Source organism: Xyrauchen texanus, chromosome 16 (genome assembly GCF_025860055.1).
Source record: "Xyrauchen texanus isolate HMW12.3.18 chromosome 16, RBS_HiC_50CHRs, whole genome shotgun sequence".
Classification (NCBI taxonomy): Eukaryota; Metazoa; Chordata; class Actinopteri; order Cypriniformes; family Catostomidae; genus Xyrauchen; species Xyrauchen texanus.
The window spans coordinates 41,174,022-41,196,741 of record NC_068291.1 but is presented as its reverse complement, the minus strand read 5'-3'; the positions used below and the strand labels follow the sequence as shown (position 1 = coordinate 41,196,741).

At 37.5% G+C, this 22,720-nt stretch overlaps 1 protein-coding gene across 1 annotated transcript in view; it reads right to left on the bottom strand.

Moving 5' to 3' along the window:
- Nucleotides 1-22,720, bottom strand: part of LOC127657239 (nesprin-1-like) — a 173,120-nt gene that overhangs the window by 88,805 nt on the left and 61,595 nt on the right. Inside the window, 23 exon segments of the mRNA XM_052145940.1 lie at nucleotides 1,082-1,373; nucleotides 3,733-3,882; nucleotides 4,079-4,284; nucleotides 6,692-6,804; nucleotides 6,924-7,131; nucleotides 8,328-8,531; nucleotides 8,651-8,752; nucleotides 12,443-12,625; nucleotides 12,726-12,884; nucleotides 13,089-13,239; nucleotides 13,433-13,612; nucleotides 14,516-15,141; nucleotides 15,357-15,510; nucleotides 15,594-15,760; nucleotides 16,089-16,212; nucleotides 16,336-16,523; nucleotides 16,615-16,713; nucleotides 16,912-17,139; nucleotides 17,872-18,022; nucleotides 18,143-18,303; nucleotides 20,282-20,422; nucleotides 20,860-21,036; nucleotides 21,128-21,295. Coding sequence (XP_052001900.1) covers nucleotides 1,082-1,373; nucleotides 3,733-3,882; nucleotides 4,079-4,284; nucleotides 6,692-6,804; nucleotides 6,924-7,131; nucleotides 8,328-8,531; nucleotides 8,651-8,752; nucleotides 12,443-12,625; nucleotides 12,726-12,884; nucleotides 13,089-13,239; nucleotides 13,433-13,612; nucleotides 14,516-15,141; nucleotides 15,357-15,510; nucleotides 15,594-15,760; nucleotides 16,089-16,212; nucleotides 16,336-16,523; nucleotides 16,615-16,713; nucleotides 16,912-17,139; nucleotides 17,872-18,022; nucleotides 18,143-18,303; nucleotides 20,282-20,422; nucleotides 20,860-21,036; nucleotides 21,128-21,295 — 4,332 coding nt within the window.

The window sequence follows — 22,720 nt, the reverse complement described above, 5'->3', positions numbered from 1 at the left end:
CCATCTTGTTGCCAACCCTTCCACAGGTAAACAATGCACACGCACCCAGCTGTCCACATGATCTAAAATAAATATGATTCATCAGACTAGGCAACCTTCTTCCATTGCTCCATAGTCCAGTTCTGAAGCTCACGTGCCCATTGTAGGTGCTTTCGGCAGTGGACAGGGTCAGCATGGGCATACTGACCTGTCTGCGGCTACGCAGCCCCATACGCAGCAAGCTGCAATTCACTGTGTGTTCTGACACCTTTTTATCATGGCCAGCCAGGGGCAAAAATGTCATCAAAATGTTGGGGGGGACAATAAACATAACAATTCTCAAGAGCAATTTTTGAAGGGTTTTTTTTGTTGTTGCCCCGTTTGCATTTGTATTATTTTATTTCTTAAACAATTATTTTAAGAATATATCATTATATTATTTACAATACACATATTTTAATGATATTTTAGGGGGGGACAACCCTCAGATGGGGGGGTCCTGATCTAGCCTTCGATCCCCGCATGCATCAATGAGCCTTGGGGGCCCATGACCCTGTCGCCGGTTCACCGGTTGTCCTTCCTTGGATGACTTTTGATAGGTACTAACCACTGCATACTGGGATTACCCCAGAAGACCTGCCGTTATGGAGATGCTCTGACCCAGTCATCTAGCCATCACAATTTGGCCCTTGTTAAAGTCGCTCAGATCCTTACAAATAGATGCCTATTTGTCCTGCTTCCAGCACATAATATTCATGAACTGACTGTTTATTTGCTGCCTAATATATCCCACCCCTAGACAGGTGCCACTGTAACAAGATAATAAATGTTATTCACTTTACCTGTCAGTGGTTATAATGTTGTGGCTGATCAGTGTATTTACAGTTGAGATATATATATTACTATTGATGGTAATATGCTAAATAGATTAATACAATATATGTAAAAAAAAAAGAGAGATCATTTCAATATTTAAGATTGAAATGATCTAAAAAGATGGTTAGATTGCAAGCACTGCATCAATGAATATTACTCAAAGCCTAACGTAATAAAAGTCATATTTATAAAAGTTTATATTGGGGGTATGGCTGTGTTTACCAACCTGCACCAGTCCCAGTCTCTTCTCCAGAGTCTCTTTATTCCCACTGGTGCTGTTGAGAGCAGTGAGTCGTTCCTGTACCCCACTGAGCCAGACCCATGTGTTTTGCAACGTCTCCTCAAAGTTTTTCTGCTCCTGCAGGCTCAGTTGACATATGCGCAGTCTCTCTCTCACTGCTTTGAGTAGTGCCTGATGCTGCAACTGCAACTGCGCAGACGCCTGCACCTCTGCCCCACTGCCGTGACCTTCTTCACTCAGTGCTTGAGCCTCCTGACACAAACTCTCAAATGAGTCTCTGCAGGATAGGAAGAGAAAAATCTTTGATCATCTAAAACACAATATTTTGCATAAAGAAAATGAAGCCTAATTTAAAACGTTTTTTATTTTTTTTTGCAATGTGACATTATTTGCATTACAATTAAGCACTTTATTCCTTTGAAATTCTCATCACCGTACATGGAAGAAATTACTATTCTTATTAATTGGGATAAATTACTCTAATAAAATGATTTTTTATTTAGACCAGCAATAATTGAAAGGGAGTGTAATTTAATAAAATGTAAATAAAATTTGTATTATTATTTAAAATAATAACAAAAAAGCTAACTCTACTCCTGACTTGAGTAAGCTTGTGGAGAAGTCATAAGCTCACGTAGGGAAAATCTAGGGTTCACATACTTTTTACTTTTTACTATACTGTCTGTATAAAAAAAGAGGCAAATTGCAACAAATTATTATTATAATATAAAAAATTATTAATTGTGATTACAGAAAACTCTTGACAGCCATATAAACTAATCTAACCTGCAGTCTCACCATCAACAATAAAGGGCGAACTCGTTAAAAGAGCTGTTTATTCGCAAACGCTTTTTGCAGATTAGGCAACAACCATACAGAATCTGTGCTGAACGCAGTTTTCACATGCAATTCTAATCTCACGGGTCAGTTCAGAGCGCTATATAGCAGAGCATGCAGCAGACCACCGCAATTTGATTTCACTAGGTGAAATTTTTTTTTTAGGTGCGCTCCTGAGCCTACATTGTCCGACAAATATTTCTGTCTACATTGTTTTTTCCTCTCTCAAATTTTTTTTTCTCAAGAGGCAACACATGAGAGAGAAAAAAAACATTCTGTCTAAATAAATAGTTTTGGGAAGAGTGGAAAAAGAGTGGAAGGGAATCACTACAGTACATCATGGAGAGAAGCAAAGCAGGTAAAAAACTAGGGTGACCAGAAGTCAGTCACGGTTGTACGTTTAGCGCTGTTAGACTCCAGCGGTTGTACGGTTTATAATGTCCCGGTTTCCCTGTTAGACTCACTGATTTTTTTCTTTTAAAGTAAATATCCTCAACGTCCTTCTTGGTATCGTGTCTGATATCGATTGGAGGGAAGGGAAGATATTTTATTGCACTGCACAATGATTTTACAACACTTTCATTCTAGTTTTGCAGTAATTCGCTGAGAATCTATCTGGTTACCATGACAACGACTCACGCGCTTAGCGCTCTCTGCCGCACTCTATCATCCAACGCAAATTAGAAATGCCCAAATTAACATGTTCAACAAAACGGAATTGAAATGTTTGGCTGTTGCTGTAAATGTTCATTTTCCCATGGCCACAGTGTTAAATAAGAGATTGCAGGTCATATGCCTACAGCTTTATTTATTAATTTTTTTAAATAGTACAAGCACTTCAATGTAGAAATGTGGAATTGTATTTTAACTTTTAAGTTCCAATGTTGCAAATTGTGTGTAAAAATGTGTAGCTGACAAGAAATGTCAAGCACTGACAAGTCATATTATTATTACACATGCAGTATGACATCATATGGATAGAATAGGCTATATGGAATTTGTGCATTTTACAAATATCAATAATGTGGTTAAAATCGTATAAAACAATATATAATAAAATAAAATAACATTTCACATACTAAAAGATGTTATATTGAATTTACCAACAATCATGGCACGGTCCCAATCACTGAGATAAAATATTTTCCCCATTCTGATGGTTGATGTGAACATTTACTGAAGCTCCTGACCCGTATCTGAATGATTTTATGCACTGCACTGCTGCCGCACAATTGGCTGATTAGATAATCGCATGGATGTTTGTTGATGCCAGACGGGCTGGTTTGAGTATTTCTGGGATTTTCACACACAACAGTCTCTAGAATTTACTCTGAATGGTGCCAAAAACAACAAATATCCAGTGAGCATCAGTTCTGTGGCTGGAAACGCCTTGTTGATGTGAGACGTCAACAGAGAATGGCCAGACTGGTTCAAACTGGCAAAGTCTACGGTAACTCAGATAACCGCTCTGTACAATTGTACACGAAAAGACTATTCTGAGAAGCGGTTTGGCGCTGTTTTGCCGGCATGAAGGGGACCTACACAATATTAGGCAGGTGGTTTTAATGTTGTGGCTGATTAGTGTATATATATTTATATGCAGGTATTGCATATTTTATTTTTAGAAATAAAAACTAAATAACATTTTTTTATTATTCTAACCTTGGTGCAAAAGAGGTGCGACTGTTTAGAGAATTTGCACATACTGTAGTTTTAGCTAAATAGCAGAGTGTTAATCTACCCATTCAGTGGTTTCTTAGATGTTCTGACACAAGGTGACTTAAATAACAAATTCTGACCTCTCTTTAAGCACTTCATGTTGGAACTCCTCCACGCGCTCCAGCAAAGCTCTCTCCTGGTCGCTGTGTCTCCCCTCAGGCAGCTCTGTGCTCAGCCTCACATCCATCCTCTCCAACCACCGGGTCAGCCTCTGCAGACAGTTCTCAAAGCTACAGAGACACAGCCCAATTTAATTTAGAGCATTTTGGGCCAAATCATATTTGATTGATCATTCTTTTGAAGAACAGAGTGTGCATTCTCTCCCCCACCACAAAGCTGTTTATCCCCAGGAGCTGTTTCAAACAATCTGCCACTCTAATATTTAACCCAGCATGCAGCGCGGTGAATAGGGTGTTAAGTTCTCACCTGCTGAGCAGACTGGCGCTCTCCTCCAGGTTTTGCTGATTCTGTTTACACTGCTCCACGTATCTGTCCCAGTCCTGCTGGATAGATGAGAGGTTCTGCTGCACCTGTCCTGCACTGGCTTTGGGAAGATGTAGAAGAAGCTTTTCTCCCTCCGTACACACTTGAGTTAGGCGGCTGTCTCCATCATCCACCCGCTCCAGAGCTCCCTGATGTAGAAATGACTCCACAATTAAAGGGACAGTTCACCCAAAAATTAAAATTCTGTCATTATTTACTCACCCTAATGTTGTTCAAAACCCCAATGGGGCCATTCAAACCAAACTAAAAAGTTAGCTGCAGCGAAACAAATATAACAGAATTCAGGATTATAAGATGCATTTTTAAAAGCTTAAGTTCTTTTAAATTTCACACAATGTCCAAACAATGTGGCGCTACACATGTGAAAGATGCTGAAAAACAGCAAAATGCAGTGCATCGGTCAAAAACGTCCACCTAACACATGTTTGCATAGAAAAACAACTGAAAAAAGCTCAAATGGAAACAAAAACACATTCAAGTTTTTTCTTCAAAAACACTGCCCATTTGACTTTTTGGAAAATGACACAGCCTCAGTCACCATTCACTTTCACTGAACAAATGAAATATGCAATGAAAGTGAAAGGTGAATGAAACTAACTATAGAGTCATACGGGTTTTCAATGACATGAGGGTGAGTAAATGATGACAGAATTTTTATTTTTGCGTGAAATTTTCCTTTAAAGGTGCACTTTAAAGAACTTTTACTTCCAAAGAAATTTGTAGTAAATTTGAAACATATTTATTAAATCATGAGCACTACTGAAATGAAGACTCCAGTCATATCATGAACCTTATAAAAGCTGTTTTATTCTACATGGAGAGTGTCTGCTAAGCACAATAAAAAAAATTATCTCCCGATCCAATTCCTGAACTCTCTGTATCGTCTGATCCGATCCCAATCCGATACTAGTATTGTGCAGTATTTTCCTTAATCAGTGTAGAATATTTATACCTCACTTTGTGAGAGTGAACAAGCCTCTAACTATACATTATAAAAATAATACTTAAGCTGGATGCGACTTAATAACTCTCAAGCTTTTATTTTGGCAGAACACTCCAGGAAGGCTTTTGAGTGTTTGTTTGTAGGCTAGTTCAAAGTATTGTATTCACTTTTCATTCAAATTCTGGTGAAATGCTCCTCTGGTGCCATTCTCAATGGATGTTTGAAGCAAACCGAACTATCGAGCATCTATCCACAGTTTTCCTGAGCAAACACTGGGTGGCGCCATGATGATTCTAACTGCTTGTTTTCTGTTTCTGGTCTTGAGACGCAATGTAAAACTAACCAAAATGATCCAGATGGAGAACAACAACCATTTAAGTGTTATTTGGGGGAAAAGTAAATTTCACGCTCAATTTGTGCCGTTTTTGGCTGTCATAGCGACTAAAGTAGTTAATGATATCAACGTAACGAGCCTCAGACAATCGCTTCATGTCATCTACATACTCAGGTGGGTAACTGTCAAAGAAAAAAACGGTCATCTCGGCTCTGTGAAGTTTCGGCGCTTTAGAGCCACGTTTTTTTACCATTTCTACAAACGTAATACTTTACCTGCTAAGAATAGTGTGAAGGTGAAAACACTGGAGACCGGAAATTGAAAACAGGCAAATCGTGTAACACTTCTTCGTTCAGGAAAAAGGTGGATATCTGAGATGTTGTTCGGGTGGAGCGGTCACATATTGCGCGCTGCTCTGAAAGCTAAAAATAGCAGCATATCACGAGCATAGCACATGCTATGTGTGATCCAACAGAACAGCACTCGTTCAGTTTTAAGAGAATTTTGAATTAAATGCACAAGTCATATGGATTACTGTAAAGCTGCTTTTAAAGTTCCTTTATGTCAATACAAAATGTAGTTTAACAATGAGTTTGACATTGACGGTAATGACTACATTTGAATGATGCTGCATCCAGCGGTCCAAGATGACATAAACAAAAAAAAATTACTACGTGCACCTTTAAGTGAACTCAAATAAGCACTAAAAACCTACGGTTACATGTGGTGGACGATTCTTTTATTGCAGTTTTTATTTTTATTTTTAATTGCTCCCATTTTCTCCCCAATTTGGAATGCCCAATTCCCAATGTGCTCTAAGTCCTCGTGGTGGTGTAGTGACTTGCCTCAATCTGGGTGGCGGAGGACGAATCTCATTTGCCTCCATGACTGAGACAGTCAATTCACGCATCTTATCACGTGGCTTGTTGAGCATGTTACCGCGGAGACCTAGCATGTGTATAGGCTCATGCTATTCTCTGTGGCATCCACGCACAACTCACCACGCACCCCACCGAGAGCGAGAACCACATCATAGTGACCACGAGGAGGTTAACCCAAGGTGACTCTACCCACCCTAGCAACCGGGCCAATTTGGTTGCTTAGGAAGCCTGACTGGATTCACTCAGCACACCCTGGATTCAAACTAGCGACTTCAGGGATGGTAGTCTGTGTCTTTACTTGCTGAGCTACCCAGGCCCCCCTTTTTATTGCAGTTTTAATATAACTTAAAACTATGATGTTATGAAAGACGATATACCTTTAGTTTTTGTAATTTGCGTTCTACTACACTCATGTCACCAGAATGATTAGAGCATTCTCTCACGATATCTTTCTGTCCAGAGAGCCATGTATGAAACTCCTTTACAAGATCTGAAAGACATGAAGACAAAGATGGTGAAACGTACGTGTCAATTGTCACGCAATATGTTGTGCATAAATCAAAGTAAAGTGTAAGTTCTATAAAGAAATGTGTGATACTGAGCTCTGACCATTGAAGTGTTGCTGGAGGCCGTGCTGCATGGATGCAAGCTTTTTAACACAGAGCTGATTGACTGTTTCATATTTCTTGATGAGATCAGTCAGAGATGTTCCCAAACCAGCAAGTTCCTCTGATGGGTATTTTCTGCAGAGTGTGTTCAGACTCTCCCGGGCTGAGTCAATACTTGTCTGCTGGTTCTGGAGTTCTTTCTGGATCTCCTAAAAACATAAGAGAAAAACAGAGATTAGATGGGGTGGTAGGATTAGGAAATTACCCTGATATGATGTCGGGTTGCTTACACAAAAGTGGCACCACGCAATGCCAGCCCACATATCACACATTTTTGGAAATATTTATTTATTTGTATCCCCTTTTCTCCACAATTTGGCATGCCCAATTCCCACTGCTTACTAGGTCCTCGTGGTGGCGCGGTTACTCAACTCAATTCGGGTGGCTGTTCTGAGATAGTCAGCCCATGCATCATATCACCTGGCTCACTGTGCATTAAATCGCAGAGGCTAATACTATTCTCCGCGACACACAACTTACCACGTGCCACATTGAGAGCGAGAACCCCTAATCACGACCACGAGGAGGTTACCCAATGTGACTCTACCCTCCAAGGCAACCAGGCCAATTTGGTTGCTTAGGAGACCTGACTGGAGTCACTCAGCAGACCCTGGATTGTACCTTTCAGGCTACTATATGTAAATGAGCTCTGTTATGATTATCTAACCTCTGTGTACCAGTGTAGTTCACATTGTTATTCATAATGCAAGCCAAGTTGCTGAATACTGAATAATTATTATTATTGAAAATGATACATATCTTTGATATGTAAATGTGAGCGGTCACATGTTAATGAACTCGTGGTTGTGAAGTCCTATCCATGACGATTTCTGACCATTTGGAGCTTATTTTCCATGAAGGTTCTGGATGGTCTGGGTAGGGAGCTTTGCCAAAGACTGTTTAGCCCAAGACAGAGCACTTGTATTAAAATGAATGGGAGAAATTGGAACACCCAATATGGATGATGTATAAAAAGGTCCTGCCTTACAGGTAAAAGAACAAATCACCTTTTAGTATCAACTTGAGAATGCGCATGCCCATTAGCGGGCCAGCCTGAAAAATAAATCTGAGCTAAAGAAGCACATTTTATAATACCATTTTTGTCAGACTTTACTGCTGATTTGAAATATGTTCTATGGTCATAATCTTGACTAAGCGTAAACGTCTTTTCCCATTCAAGTACATAGAAGCTGTACATTTATGACACTTATATCCATAGAAAATAGCTGCCCGGGAGCGTTCCAAAGATGGCCATGAGTAGACTGACTTGCCTTAAAAAAGACTTTGGCTTTGCATTGTGAACAGTAAAGTACTGTATGTAAACATAGCACAGATCTATCTATACCTTCACTCTACAGATTTCTTCTGGAGCTGTTCCACAGGGTGAATCCAGCAAAGATCTCTCCACGTTCTTAAACCACTCAGACATTTGAGAGAGAAAGTCCTCAAGCTGTTTCTTCTGAGAGCAGAAATCTTGAAGGTTGCTCTTGGCTTGATCACATAACTCTTCAATGTTACCAATCTTCCTTCTGAGGTCCGTCTCAACGACCTGTAACCATTTCAAAAGTTTGCAGATGGCATCCAGATTAATGGATCAAATCAAAGAGCTAAACAAGACATGGAAGATCATCTTTGGTTTTAAGAAAATCTGAAAAAGCTCAGCCTTACCTGTAGTTTAGCAGGGGTGTCCTGGCCACCACCAAGTTGTTTCAGCTCTGATACTTTCTCTTGTAGAGCATCTATCCTCTTTTCTTTCAGCCTGACATCCACCTACACAGAAAAAGAAGAAACATCTACATTAGACATCTAGGTACTCTGTTTTGATAACATTAAATTACTAAAGTGAAAGGTTTAATGCACGGGTACATTTCACCCCAAAATGAAAATAAATTATTTTCATGACATTTAAGCACATTTCCCCCCTAATTCTTTTCACCGTAAGGCATCCAGCTATTTAAATTGTTTTAAGTATGTTTGTACTTCCTGTTATTCTCTGGGATTATTCTCATTGCAGTTATACAGTAATGTTTACTGTATTACAGAAATTTATATTGTAATGCTTTTTATTGAAATCAGCAATAGATAAAAGCAGAACAACAAATATTCTAAAATGTAAATAATGTATCCTTTTTTTGTTGTTGCATTGCGGTAAGGAGAATTGGGGGTAAAATATGCTTAACTGTCATGAACATAATGTCAAAAAATGGCAATAAAAAAATTTAATGGTCCGAAAACTAGGCTTTCTTTATGTAAAAAAAATTCTTTCTTTCTTTTGATTTTGGGATGAAATATGACCCAACAGATTTCATTAGATTCACCCATTAACCTCTTCAATTCTAGAGCATTTTTGGACTCCCGCTTACAATTTTTCACATTCAGATTTAAAAGCTCATCATTTACTGTGGACTAATTGCCAAAAAATTGTCTAATTGTTTTCAGAATCCCCCCCAAATAAAATAAAGAGACTCCAATTGTTCATAAATAATGTTGAAAAATCTCAACATTAAATTTACATTCTTATGATGAATATAATTTGTTTATATTGTCCTAAAAACAATAAATGGTTCTGTTCATTCTATGTCCATCCAAAAAGTCTTATTTTATTCCACTAGATAGCAGCAAGTACTAGAAAAAATATCTATCTTCTTCCGTCACAAAATGCCGATCTTATATGTAGGTGGCGTTCTAGTGTATTTTAGCCCTCACAGATGTGCTCGTCCATAGACATTCAGTCTTATTTTCAGTTCATGCACCACCCTTATTGTTTCATCGAATATCTCGGCCTCTGAGTGGACTAGAAGCTCAATCTAGGTGTCATTAAAAACTGAGATCCTCCCCTGATGTATAACATTTTATATATTTTTACAGCATTTTTTTTCTGGACATCATTTACATTCTTATGATGAATATAATTTGTTTATATTGTCCTAAAAACAATAAATGGTTCTGTTCATTCTATGTCCATCCAAAAAGTCTTATTTTATTCCACTAGATAGCAGCAAGTACTAGAAAAAATATCTATCTTCTTCCGTCACAAAATGCCGATCTTATATGTAGGTGGCGTTCTAGTGTATTTTAGCCCTCACAGATGTGCTCGTCCATAGACATTCAGTCTTATTTTCAGTTCATGCACCACCCTTATTGTTTCATCGAATATCTCGGCCTCTGAGTGGACTAGAAGCTCAATCTAGGTGTCATTAAAAACTGAGATCCTCCCCTGATGTATAACATTTTATATATTTTTACAGCATTTTTTTTCTGGACATCTAAGATATAACATTAGATTATTCAAACAAGCAAGCTCACAGACATGTACAAAATGGCTCGTTTGTTTATATAACTGCCTAGAGTGAAAGTAGATATAAAGTTTTTAGCTATTTGGGGCTTACAGCTGCAGTTATCGGTGCATAAAAGAGACGCTTGTATTTTATGTCTTAATGAAATTCTTTCAAACTGTGGAAAAAGGGCAACAAAATAATCTGTACCGTTGCATACCTGCGAACTTTCATTTCATACATGATTTGTCTATTTAACTGCTATTTAACCCTTTAAACTCTGTAGGTGTTTTTAAAGATTTATTATAACCCGATTTCTTAAAAAGGCTTATAACTCGACAAAAAAAAATGTTTTTGGTATCATTGTAAAAATAGAACTTTTCCATTTTTTAATGATATGATTATGATACATTCTGGGAATCTCATACTAAGAAACTGCAGAAAAACAAACTTTTTTTTTTATATTTGACATTATATATCTCTGGGTGTAAATAAGGTGGCTCTGAAAAACTGCTTTTGCTTTATTCCCAATCATGTCAACTGTATCTGAAAAAATTTGGTGTTTATATGAAAAAGCAATCAAAAGTTATAGCATTACAAAAATAATTTATCCTGGTGTCCAAAAGCCTCTCGCAAATAAAATATAATAATTGTACATAAGAACTAATTACACACTACAACGACTAAAGGTTTGCATAGCATGAAAACATGATTTTAGTAATGAGATTTCACAAAATGAGTGCCTTTTGACTCAATGATGAATCGAGTTTGTGTCATTTACTTGGCGCCATCTCCTGGTGGCCACATGTAATATTGTGCTTCATGTGGATTATCTAATGATTGATGCGTCTAAGCTTCTAAGCTTTCAAACTATACATCCTTTGTGTTGGTCAAGATCATGGGTACTCAACTTTGGAAAGCTGGGGGGCAGGAAAGCAGGATCCCTTTAACCTCGAAGGCCACATGCTTTTTTTCCTCCTTTTTTTTTATTAATAGATATTTTAATATTTTTTTTTATATTAATAAGGTGAGCAGACTATGCTATATGCTATTTAATATATCATGGACACATGTAATTAACGCAAGTAAAATAAAACATTACATAAAGATTTATAGCAAAATTCTTGTAAAAGTGTGGATCTTTAAACAAATGTAAACTGTGATGTACTATTATAATGATCATATATAGGCCAGTGTTTTTTTGTTTGTTTGATTTAAAAGATTCACATATTTACAAGTATATCACATACTGCAGCAGAATATACCACTCTCAAAAATGACAATGTACAATTAAAATGTAAATTGAGAAATGTCAATTTTTTGCATATATAGAAAGATGGTGATCTGTTCTGTTGTCACTGTCAAAGATTGTCATGTCACACTGGCCACCTAGTAAAAAAACACACACACACCAGAGATACATTCCCTTCAAAATAAGACATTTATATCCAATAATAGCTCCAAAAGTGCTCAACTTTGTTACTGCAGGATTACCGTGTTCGCAACAAGCATATATCTCAGTTGAGTTCATTTATCACCCGACATTCTGTTGATTCGCGCTATGGCAGTAACGAGAAGGTGTGTAAGAGCTACTCAGCGCGTACATGTTTAAAATCACGTGCACAAACTGTTATCGACACGTGCATGCAGACTGACCGCGCACTCATTTTATTTAAAGTGGCTTATAATCAGATTTATATTTACAGACTTTATTCACGTAGTTTATCAATACTGAGAATTACTGTAAAGGCTCTAGAAAATTGACAACTCAGAATTCATACACATTCAATATTTTTATGCGATGACAACATCACACGGGCCACCTGTTGAGTACCATGGGTCAAAACTTTAGTTGTTAATATTATGCCGATTATTTAATTTCTCGAGGGCCTGTGGGTGGTTAAAGGGTTTAAGACTTTTATAGTCATAGTAATATTTTTACCACATAACCACTAGGTGGCGCTGATTTGCGACGCAAATGTTTCAGGCCTTATTTTGTTATTTTATTTAGAAGTAATAGTTATCTATGAAAAGTTCAGATTTTAAGCTTTCAAACGATACCCCATATGCCTGACAAATGTTATCAGAGACTTGAACATTTTAAGCGTAGACTTTTTTCGTGACATAGCACGCCCTTTTATACCCGCCAGCGGGACAGCAGAGTTTAAGACAGTTTGGAACATGCCTTGACTTCAGAGAGTTTGCTTTCTGTTTTTTGGCTGTCGTTGAAGTTATTAAGTCCATCTGTAAGGTCCACAATGGAGCTGTTGGACCAGCTTTCAATCTCGGCGCTGATTTCATAGATGTCTTCCCACAAAGCAGTGCTCCGATTGAGACTTTCCAGATTGCCCTCGATTTTCTCTGACACCTATGTGTTGATAGGAAGCAGACTGGCTGTTAGTTAGTGATGAGACAAGAGTTTGATGTGATGATATGAGACACAATAATAGGCCTTCTGACGAACTCACATCCAGCCATTGGTCCACGGTGGCATCCATTTCTGTTTTCACAATCTGGGTGTCACAATCAGGGATCCTGTTTAATTCACTTAGCAGCTTCTTGCCTTTGCTAGAGAATTGCTCGAGCACATCCTGGTTAGCGGACATCTCGGATTTAACAGCTTCATGCTACAGAAAGGCAGAACATCAGATCTAAATCAGATCTAACCCTAACACTAATTCAATACGAATTATCTGAAAATGTATGAAGAGCTTTTTAGCTAGACTTCCAAAAAGGAGTGACCAAACATATAAAATTTTATCTTAGGTGGCAAGAGTTAACTATTGGTGGGTAGACAATATGTTATCTCCCCATTGACGGTCAGTATTTACCTTTAACAGCGATCTCCGGGTGTCCTCTTGGTCTTTTACGACAGCTTTAATGTCAGCTATAGCATCAGCACTCTCCAATACTGTGTTTACTGAAGACTTCAGACTCTGATAGTCTTTCATGAGTTCTACCAAAGCACTGCTCTGCTCTTGCCTGGAACATAATCATGTAATATCGTCATGTAATATCGTTTAATATTGTTTAGCATTTTACAATTAAAACTTGGGTGCACTACCACCGTTTATGATTCAATGTGCAAGAACAATTTCTTCACTCTTTACTATTTAATTTACTTTGGATTCTTCTCTATTATTATATTGCCAACAGCCTGCTCCTGGCGACCCACCTTTCAGTGATGAGTCTTTTTGTGTCTTCCCAGGTGGTTTGAAGCAGGTTTATCTCTCTCAATACTTCACCACCCAGCTCTGCATCTCTCTGTGCCAGCTGTTGACCTTTATCTCTGAGCCACTGTTCTTCGTGCTGGTGGGACTGAAGCTCATCCTCCAACTGATTGAAAAACCGAAGTCTACAAACATCAAAAAGAGGGCATATGATATAGTATGACACTGAAACTTTTGGAATGATTATGGATTGTATTATCATAGTGTTGGTTTTCAGGTATAATTACTAAAGTTTCGCTAGGAATATAATTTTTAAAATATGGTTAATGTAGTAAAACCATACTGCTTCAGAAGACATTGATTTAACCACTGAGTTGTATGGATTACGTTTATGCTGCCTTAATGTGCATTTTTGAGCTTAAACATTTTGGACCCTGTTGACTTGCATTGTATGGACTTACAGAACTGAGATATTCGTCTAAAACTCTTTGTTTGTGTTCAGCAGAAGAAAGTCACACATCTGGCATGGCATGAGGGTGAGTAAATAATGAGAACTTAAATTTTTGGGTGAACTATTATTTAAAATGTCATAAGGGATGGATCAAGCTATTGTGAGGGAACCCAAAATAATTGCAAGGGAATTACGAGAAAACGCAAATATCGAAATTAACACTTTAGCAAAACTAAAATGGTAAATGGTCTGAACTTGTATAGCGCCTTTTTAACCTTAGCGGTTACCAAAGTGCTTTACACTGTGACTCATTCACCCAATCACACACACAAATACACCAATGACGGCAGAGCTGCTATGTAAGGTGCTAGCCTGCCATTGGGAGCAACCTGGGGTTCAGTGTCTTGCCCAAGGACACTTCGGCATGTGGAGTCATGTGGGCCGGGAATCAAACCACCAACCCTGCGATTAGTGGCAGACCCGCTCTACCACCTGAGCCACAGCCGCCCCTAAAACATCAGTGCATTTCGTTATACTTTCTGAGTGAGCTAAAAGACGGTTCGCCTAGTAAGTATGAATTAGCTTTAAGTTGGTCTTTTCAGCAGGGAACATATTGAAATACCAGTGCAATCTATACCTCTGCTGTAGAGTAAGAACATTGGGCTCTTTTAGGCCCTGTTGATCAGCCTTCTCCTCAATGTCCTCCACCGTTTTGAGCAGCTGCTCTTTACGTTGTCTGAACGAACTCCAAAGAGCACCCAAAGCTTCCGCCTCACTCTGCTTCGAGCCCAGAAAGTTCCTCACGGCATCGAGTTCCACACTCAACGAATCAGCCATCGAGCGGCACGAGGCACGAGCTTCTTTCCCATTGATCAGGTGGAGGTGAGCTTTACAGAGGCTGCCGTCCAGGTTCACGGCGAGCATCTCAAGGCGACTGATGTCAGGAACGATGGCTTCCAGATCTCGCTGCAGCTCATCCACCCGGCTCTTGTCCCAGCTTCCAGCGCTCTCCACGGTCTGTCTGAGGCCTCGAAGAACATCAGCCGCCACCCTGTGGGTGTGTAAGAAGGCCTCAAGCTTTTCCAGGCTCTCACCACGTAGTTCAACCAGCTGATGGGCTTCCAGGTACGGCTGCAAGGAGCTCTCCCACCTTCCCTGAAACTGCTGGACCTCAGCGGGCTCACAAACGTCACATAAGGCCTTAGTTTGCTGCTGAAGACTCTGTCTTTCAACGCTTTGTTTTTGCAGAGCCTCTCTCCTCTCCTGCCATGAATGAAAAGGGACTGATTGTAAAACAGGACTGATTTATGCCACAAAAACTCTTAAAATAAAGATTCTTCAATGGTTCTTTGCAGTTCTGGAGAACAATTTTAAGAATTTTCTTTGGCTGTATAGGGTTCTTGAGTTGAGTTATATTATTCATTTGAGATTTAACTTCTTTATTTTTATGTAGTGTCTAAAAGTGGTCAACAATTCACCTTTACATCATTGGAGGAAGGCTGAAGATCAGTGACATCAACATGAGAAAATGAGTGTAAAGAGGAAAGGAGAGATTCTGCCCATTTGAAGAACTTCTGTAGGGCCTGATCAAATTCTTCCACTTGAGTTAGATGATCCTGAAGCACTTGGATTCTGTGACAATGAGAGGTATATTCATTTAAGTGATATGTGCTTAATTTAAGACTTGCTGTGTATTACAGGATTAGAGATGTAACCTGTGAGGTATAGCTGTGGTCTGACAGCTCCATTTTTTCTTGAGCAGTTCAAGGTCTTCTTTGAGGGTTTTCACATGTTCATCTGATGCCGTGGGGTAAAGAGTTGGCGTTTGGGCAACCAGCTTGTTGTAAACTGACTCCAGTGACTGAAGTTCACTCTGTAGATGCTACAAAAGGATTTTATAAAAATCATTCAAATGCAGTAGATTCATTTATGAAGCATTTAGATACATTTGTGAACCGGTTCCACTGATTCATTGAAAAAAGATGATTCAAAAAGAATAATTTGCTCACAAATCACACATTTCTTTGGCTAGCAAGCAAGTTTTACTTTACCAAAGAACAATATTTAATCTATGAAATATTCTAAGATGTCCATGAACGTACAGTATATTTCATGACTTTAAAGAATGTATTAATTTCCATTCTATTTCTATGCCTGGAAAACATCATTTTAAACACAATGTCCATGACCACGGGAACCCTGTTAATTACTTTCAGTTCCAGCAGTTCTCCATCCAGCTTTAGTTTGTCAACAGGGAGGAACGGAGTATCAGAGCTGGATACAGATTCACACCGCTCCAGGCAAGACTTCAGGGAAGACCGATCCTTTTCATATCTTAAAAAAAAAGATTTGAGCAAGAGATTTGAATAAAAATCTACTTTTAAACAGCATTAAGGTCTAATGGAAGGACTTGAAAGATGAATGCCTCAGGTGCACCAACAGTGCTAATCAACATACTTTTGCCAAAGTGACAGAAGGCTCTCCATTTGGCTTTGTTTCTCTTTGGCCTGCTTTATACTCTGCTCGTGAGTTTGCTGTAGGGCCGCTACGCCTCTCTCTGCATTCTCTCTATCATTGAGCCGGCGGGATCCAGCATACAGAGACAGCAGGGTGGCCTTCAGCTTCTCCAGGGATTGGAAAACATCCTGGAAACCAATCATATTGTCAGACTGAATTCATGGAAATAAATGGCTAATGTTGTCACTGCAAATTGCGCTGTAATTGCAGGTATCATACCATGTGATCCTGTAGAGTTTTGTAGGTCTCAGATGAAGACACACAGGAAGTGACAGGGCTGTCTAGTTTCCTCTGGATGTTTTCAACCTCTGATTGGACCTAGATAGAAAGAGAAAAGTCACTGGACACAACGCAACATATAAAAATGTAGTTTGCACACAGTTTCTTAAAGCTGCAGAGTACATTTTCTGCACCACCAGTATCACCAAATGGAAATGCAAAAGAAGAAAACATCTGGGGGCGAAATTCACCTTTAACACCCCTTTAAACTGCAATACAGCCCAACTGAAAGCATACCTGTTGAAGACTGGCATTAAACTTCATCTGGTGGGAGGAGCTTTCTTCCAACTGTCCATTCAAGTGTTCCACACTCTCCTTAAGCTCCTCCCAGTACCTGCCAATCTGAGTCAGGCGAGCTTTGATTCGTGCAGACTCGCCAGAGGACATGAACTGGACCAGTCCTTGAGACTTCTCCTCCAGTTTGGAAAGGACCTCTGCCCTCTCCTGAAGACCATCACTGATAATCTGAACATGAATGCAGAATATAAGGGATGAAAACACTGCAGTGTCTATGTCAGTCTATAGGAATTTAAATACTATTCAAATAACTTATCTTATAAATTAAATAAAAAAGTTAATTTTAACTTTTTAATATGGACAACAAATAAATAAATAAATAAATAAGCTAATAAATAACAGCATAATTTACCACATTTAACAAATAAATTAATACATAAATAAATTAATTAGAGATATAAAATATATCATTTTTGTTATTATAAATATAAAAGATATTAATAATTTAAAATACAATATTTAGATAAATATAAAATATTGATATTCTTATAATGAAATATAAATGCATTTACAGATACAGAAATAAATGCAGTCATTAATATAAGACAATAATAAAATAATAATGTTGGTGAACATAATTTATATATATATATATATATATATATATATATATATATATATATATATATATATATATATTTCATATTAATCATTTAAATAAATATAAAACAATCTTATTTTAAAAATAATTATTATAAATAAATGCAGGCATTACAAAAAAGTTAATATAGTCTAATAAATAACAAAATTATTGTAAATATATTTATACGTATATATAAAAATAAAAAAAATTAGTACTTAGCAGATTGGAGAGCACATTTCCAAAGACACCTTATTAATTTTTTTAATTATTCATGTGTTTTTTTTATTTACAGTTTATCAATAAAGACGAAACGGCACCTTTACAGTACAGATCTGCTGGTCCAGAGGTGTGCTGGAGCTTTTCAGAGCATCAAGTTCTCTTTCTCTCTCTGTTATCCATGCAGAAAATGCTTCAAACTCACTCCCGAACGAGTCCCACTGATGTTTCATCCCCTCTAATGTCTTCACACTGAAAAATCGGGCAATAATCAAAACATGGCCTTGCGGTTTCATGACAGTATTCATTCAGATTACTCTCAATGCATCAGTCTTAATACTCTAAAATCTATAATATAGCGTTGTGCATTACTCTCTCTCGAGGCCAGCTTCAACTTTGTCCACTTGTTCACTCAGAGCTCGGGCTTGATCCAGTAGGAGACACTGATTTTTGGGGCCCAGCTGGATCTCTGCAGCTCTCTTCAGAAGAGTGTTTACCTGTTTGGACTCTGATTTACACTGTTTCACCAGTTCCTATAGGATTAGAAGCAGCATATGAAGCAGAAAACATGTAGAAAATAAAAATATATTGACAATGCAAATAGCCCACTAATGAGAGTGGGTTACAGTAGAAATTTGTATCACAGTTAAGAGGTGTTGGTAGGCACCCCCTTAACCATAGTAAAATCACTGAAATACATATACTCAAATGGATAGTAAAATAGTGCAAAAGTAATATGAGAAAGACATTAAAATATGTTTTAATCCCATAAACTCTTTGGACCCAAAGGGGCTGCTATATCGAGAAAAAAAGCTTATGCTTTAAAGTCATATGAAAGCTAAGAACCAGAACTTTTCAGAGAATACCATCACTTTTGCATTTATGATACAGAAAAATAACAAATTAAGACATTCATATTTTTGGCACAAATTAGCTCCCCCTAGAGGTAATGGGACGTACCTCTACGTACCTACGTACCTCTCATTAATACATCAATGCTCAATCTCACTCTCAGGATTGCAACTATACAATTATATTTTGAAGCCCTTATACTACAATCACCGATAACTGCTGCTGTAAGCCCCAAATATCTAAAAAGGGTTATATCTGCTCTTACCTTAGGCAGTTTTCTAAATAAACGAGCCATTTTTTACAATAGTGAAATAAATGTGACATAAAAAAGCACCTTGAGCTGACCGCCGCAATTCCACAGAATTCATCCGGCAATGCCGTACAACGATGCAATGATGCACAATTCCAGGCACAGAACTGAACACTATTCTTGCACACCACAACGTGATGAGGGGGGAGTTTTCAAGTTATGCAGTTATATCATATCTAGAAATCCCATCTCAGTCGATAAGCCATTTATTCAGCATGTATATGATTAATATAAAAAGTACAAAACATGTAAAAATATAACATGTTTAATATAAGGGAGTTGTATTACAAAGAAAATTGTGTTAAATATGCATATTTTCAAATTGTGAATTTTTTCTATGCGTTAGAGAGGGGGTACACGAAAGGATGTTGAATGTTTGAAGGGGTACGCCACTATAAAAATTTTGGGAACCACTCTCTTAGATGTCCAGAACAAAATATGTCATCCAGCAGGAAAAGCATGCAAAAAAAATCATCAGGAAAACACATTTTCGACTATTGATGATAAAAATGAAATGATAAAATATTATACATCATTGCAAAGGGGATCTCAGCTTTCTAATGACACCTAGATTGAGCTTCTAGTCCACTCAGAGGCCGGGATATTCAATGAAACAATGGGGGTGTTGCATGAACTGAAAATTCGACTGAATGTCTATGGACAAGCACGTCTGAGAGGCTAAAATGCGTTAGAGCGCCACCTACATTTCAGATCTCTATATTGTGATGAAATGTGATAGAGAGAAGGTTATTTGTCTAGTGCTTGCTGCCATCTAGTGGAACGAAATAAGACTTTTCAAAGTGAGGTAGAGTGAATATAACCAGAATTACATGCTTACAAATTTAAAACAAATAAACGTATAATAAAATATTATTTATGAATTTTCTTTTGTTTTTTATTTGGAGGGGGTTATGAAAAAAAAATATTTGCAATAAGTCCACAGTATTTTTAAATGGTGAGCTTTTAAAATTTGAGTGTGAAAAATTGCAGGCTGCAGCCCAAAAAGTTTAAGCAGTCAATATACAGTATATTATATAGACAATTAAATATATTCTGGAATGTAATACCATCCTTTAGCCTAACTGTAGGGTGCTTATGGTTGCCTAGCAAAAGTAGCAACTTGGCACATTAATATGGAATTCAATTGGTGTAGTTATTTAACCACAGCTTCAAAAAATCCAATTGATGGCTCAGCCAATCAGATTTCAAACACAGAGCAATCCTTTTATAATAGTGATTTTGGTTGTAAAAGCTCTTAGCGTATCTTCAGTTTTAGAATGAAGAGACTCATATTTAATTAAAAGGTGATTCATTTAATTCAGCTCCTAGAGATAAAGTGTTGATCTCACCTTGGTCTGTTCCAGCTCTGTGGTTAGACTCTCTGGACTGCTGAAATTCATCTCTTTCTCTGTGACCGATCGCACTTTACCCACAAACTCCCTCACTGCTGCCTGCTGACCGTCAAACTCCTGCCAAGCAGCTAAAGTCACCTGACAACACATGGAGCCATTTACAACAAAGATGAGAACAACTCACTCTAACATACCTTTATTACTATATATTCATCTTCATCACAAATTACACACAAACACAATTTCCAAGCATGACATTTACCTAAAAGAAGTGTTTTTGTTAGGTTTTAAATGATGAAACAACACGAAAGATACTGATCAAAATGACAAAAGTATTTGGACACTTTCCATAGTTCATGTGCTGAATTACACCTGTGGTTACTCACCTCGGACACCCGTGTGAACTTGTCGACTAAAAGGCATTGCAAAATGGCTAAGAAAAACTCTATTTGTTTACAGATGCCACTTAATTTGGTATTTGTTATCTAATCGATGTCTTTCATACATTTAAGTTTGACTTAAACACTCGGGGCCACTTTATTGTACATAAGCTATATCATATTTTCCTTCTTTACCTCCAGGTTCTGTTCCTGTGATGCAATACTTTGATCCATTTTGTTCAGGGTGGTCTCCATTTTCACCAGATCTTCCTGTAAGCTCTCCTCCAGACCCTCCTCTATCTGTAGCTGCTGTCCTCGGATTATCTGCTCTTGCATTTCCTTCCTCTTCAGCTGGAGACGCTTCAGTTGTTGCTGTACAGGACAGCACATTGAATTGCATTGAGCAATTAAAAAATAATTGATAGATTAAAATATGATATTTGCCTTTGAATAATAATGCAACCTGATGTAGCAGCAGCAGTTGTTGTGCTTCTCTAACAGAATCAGAGTCCAGCATCTTGTTGATGTCTGTCTGCAACTCCTGTTGACCCTGAGTCAACTCCTCCAGAGTGGTTTTAACCTCCTCTCTGAACTGAACACAGTCACCCACAGCCAGCACCACTTTCTCTGACTACATCATCACAACACACACACAAAAACACACAATTGCTGAATAATTAACACTTTAATCACAGAAAACACTTGTTCATGTCCACACTATTCTGTTTGTTTGTACGTTAGTTACCTAATGTCATAGTTTACCAGAAAGCAGATGCAGTCGTTCAAAAGTCTCAAAAGTTTTTAGTGGATAAAAAATATAAAAGTAGCTAAATTACAGGAAACCAGCTAACGTATTTTTATAGTGATTTAACATAATAGTACTACAGTTTTAAAATTAAATGACAGATACATTTTTGGACTTTCAAAAATTGATATTTGAACATTAGTGTTTTATTTATACGAATCTCTAGTTTTAACATTATTTGTATTTCAGACATTTGTTTTGTTGGACAAATCTTCATTCTATGTGGCCTACATTTGCCTTTTAACCATTAAAAATGTGTAAAGTATAAAAATCTTCAGATGGAGTCACACTGAGAGCCCCATATCTCTGGCATTTAAGCATTTATCCCTTAAAGGGATAGTTCACACAAAAATGTAAATTCTCTGATCATTTACTCACCTTAATGCCAACCCAGATGTGTATGTCTTTCTTTCTTCTGATGAACAAAAACGATGATTTTTAGAAGAATATCCCAGCTCTGTTGGTCCATACAATGCAAGTGAATGCTGGCCAGAACTTTGAAGATCCAAAAAGCATATAAAAGCAGCACCGAAATAATCCATATGACTCCAATGGTTAAATCCATGCCTTCAGAAGCGATATGATACGTTTAAGTAAGAAACAGATACATTTGTATGTCCTTTTTTAATGTAAATTCTCCTCCATGCCAGTAGGTGGCGATATGTATGAAAAATGTGAATCGCAAAAAAAAAAAAAAAAAAGAATGTGGAAATGAAAGTGAAAGTGGACATTTACAGTAAAAAAGGACTTAAATATTGACCTGTTTCTCACCCAAACCTACCATATCGCTTCTGAAGACATGGATTAAAGAGTCAAATGGATTACTTTTATGTTGCCTTTATGTGTTTGTCCACCATTCACTTGCATTGTATAGACCTACAGTACAGAGCTGAGATATTCTTCTAAAAATCTATTTTTGTGATCAGCAGGAGAAAGAAAGTCATACACATCTGGGATGGCATGAAGGTGAGTAAATGATGAGAGAATTTTAATTTTTGGGTGAACTATTCCTTTAAGTGTAAAGACACCAGATGGGACATTTGCTCTGAACCTGAAGCTAAAAGGATATTAATATATCTTTAATACATCTATTAATACTTTAATAGTTATATGCACTTCAAATATGGAAAATCAATACAAAAAAGTGTTTTACACATTTCAGGACTCACACCATTGGCATAAAATGCAGTCAACTGATTTTATTAATTGAATAATCTATCTCTGTTTAAAAATAAAATAATGAAGTTACTT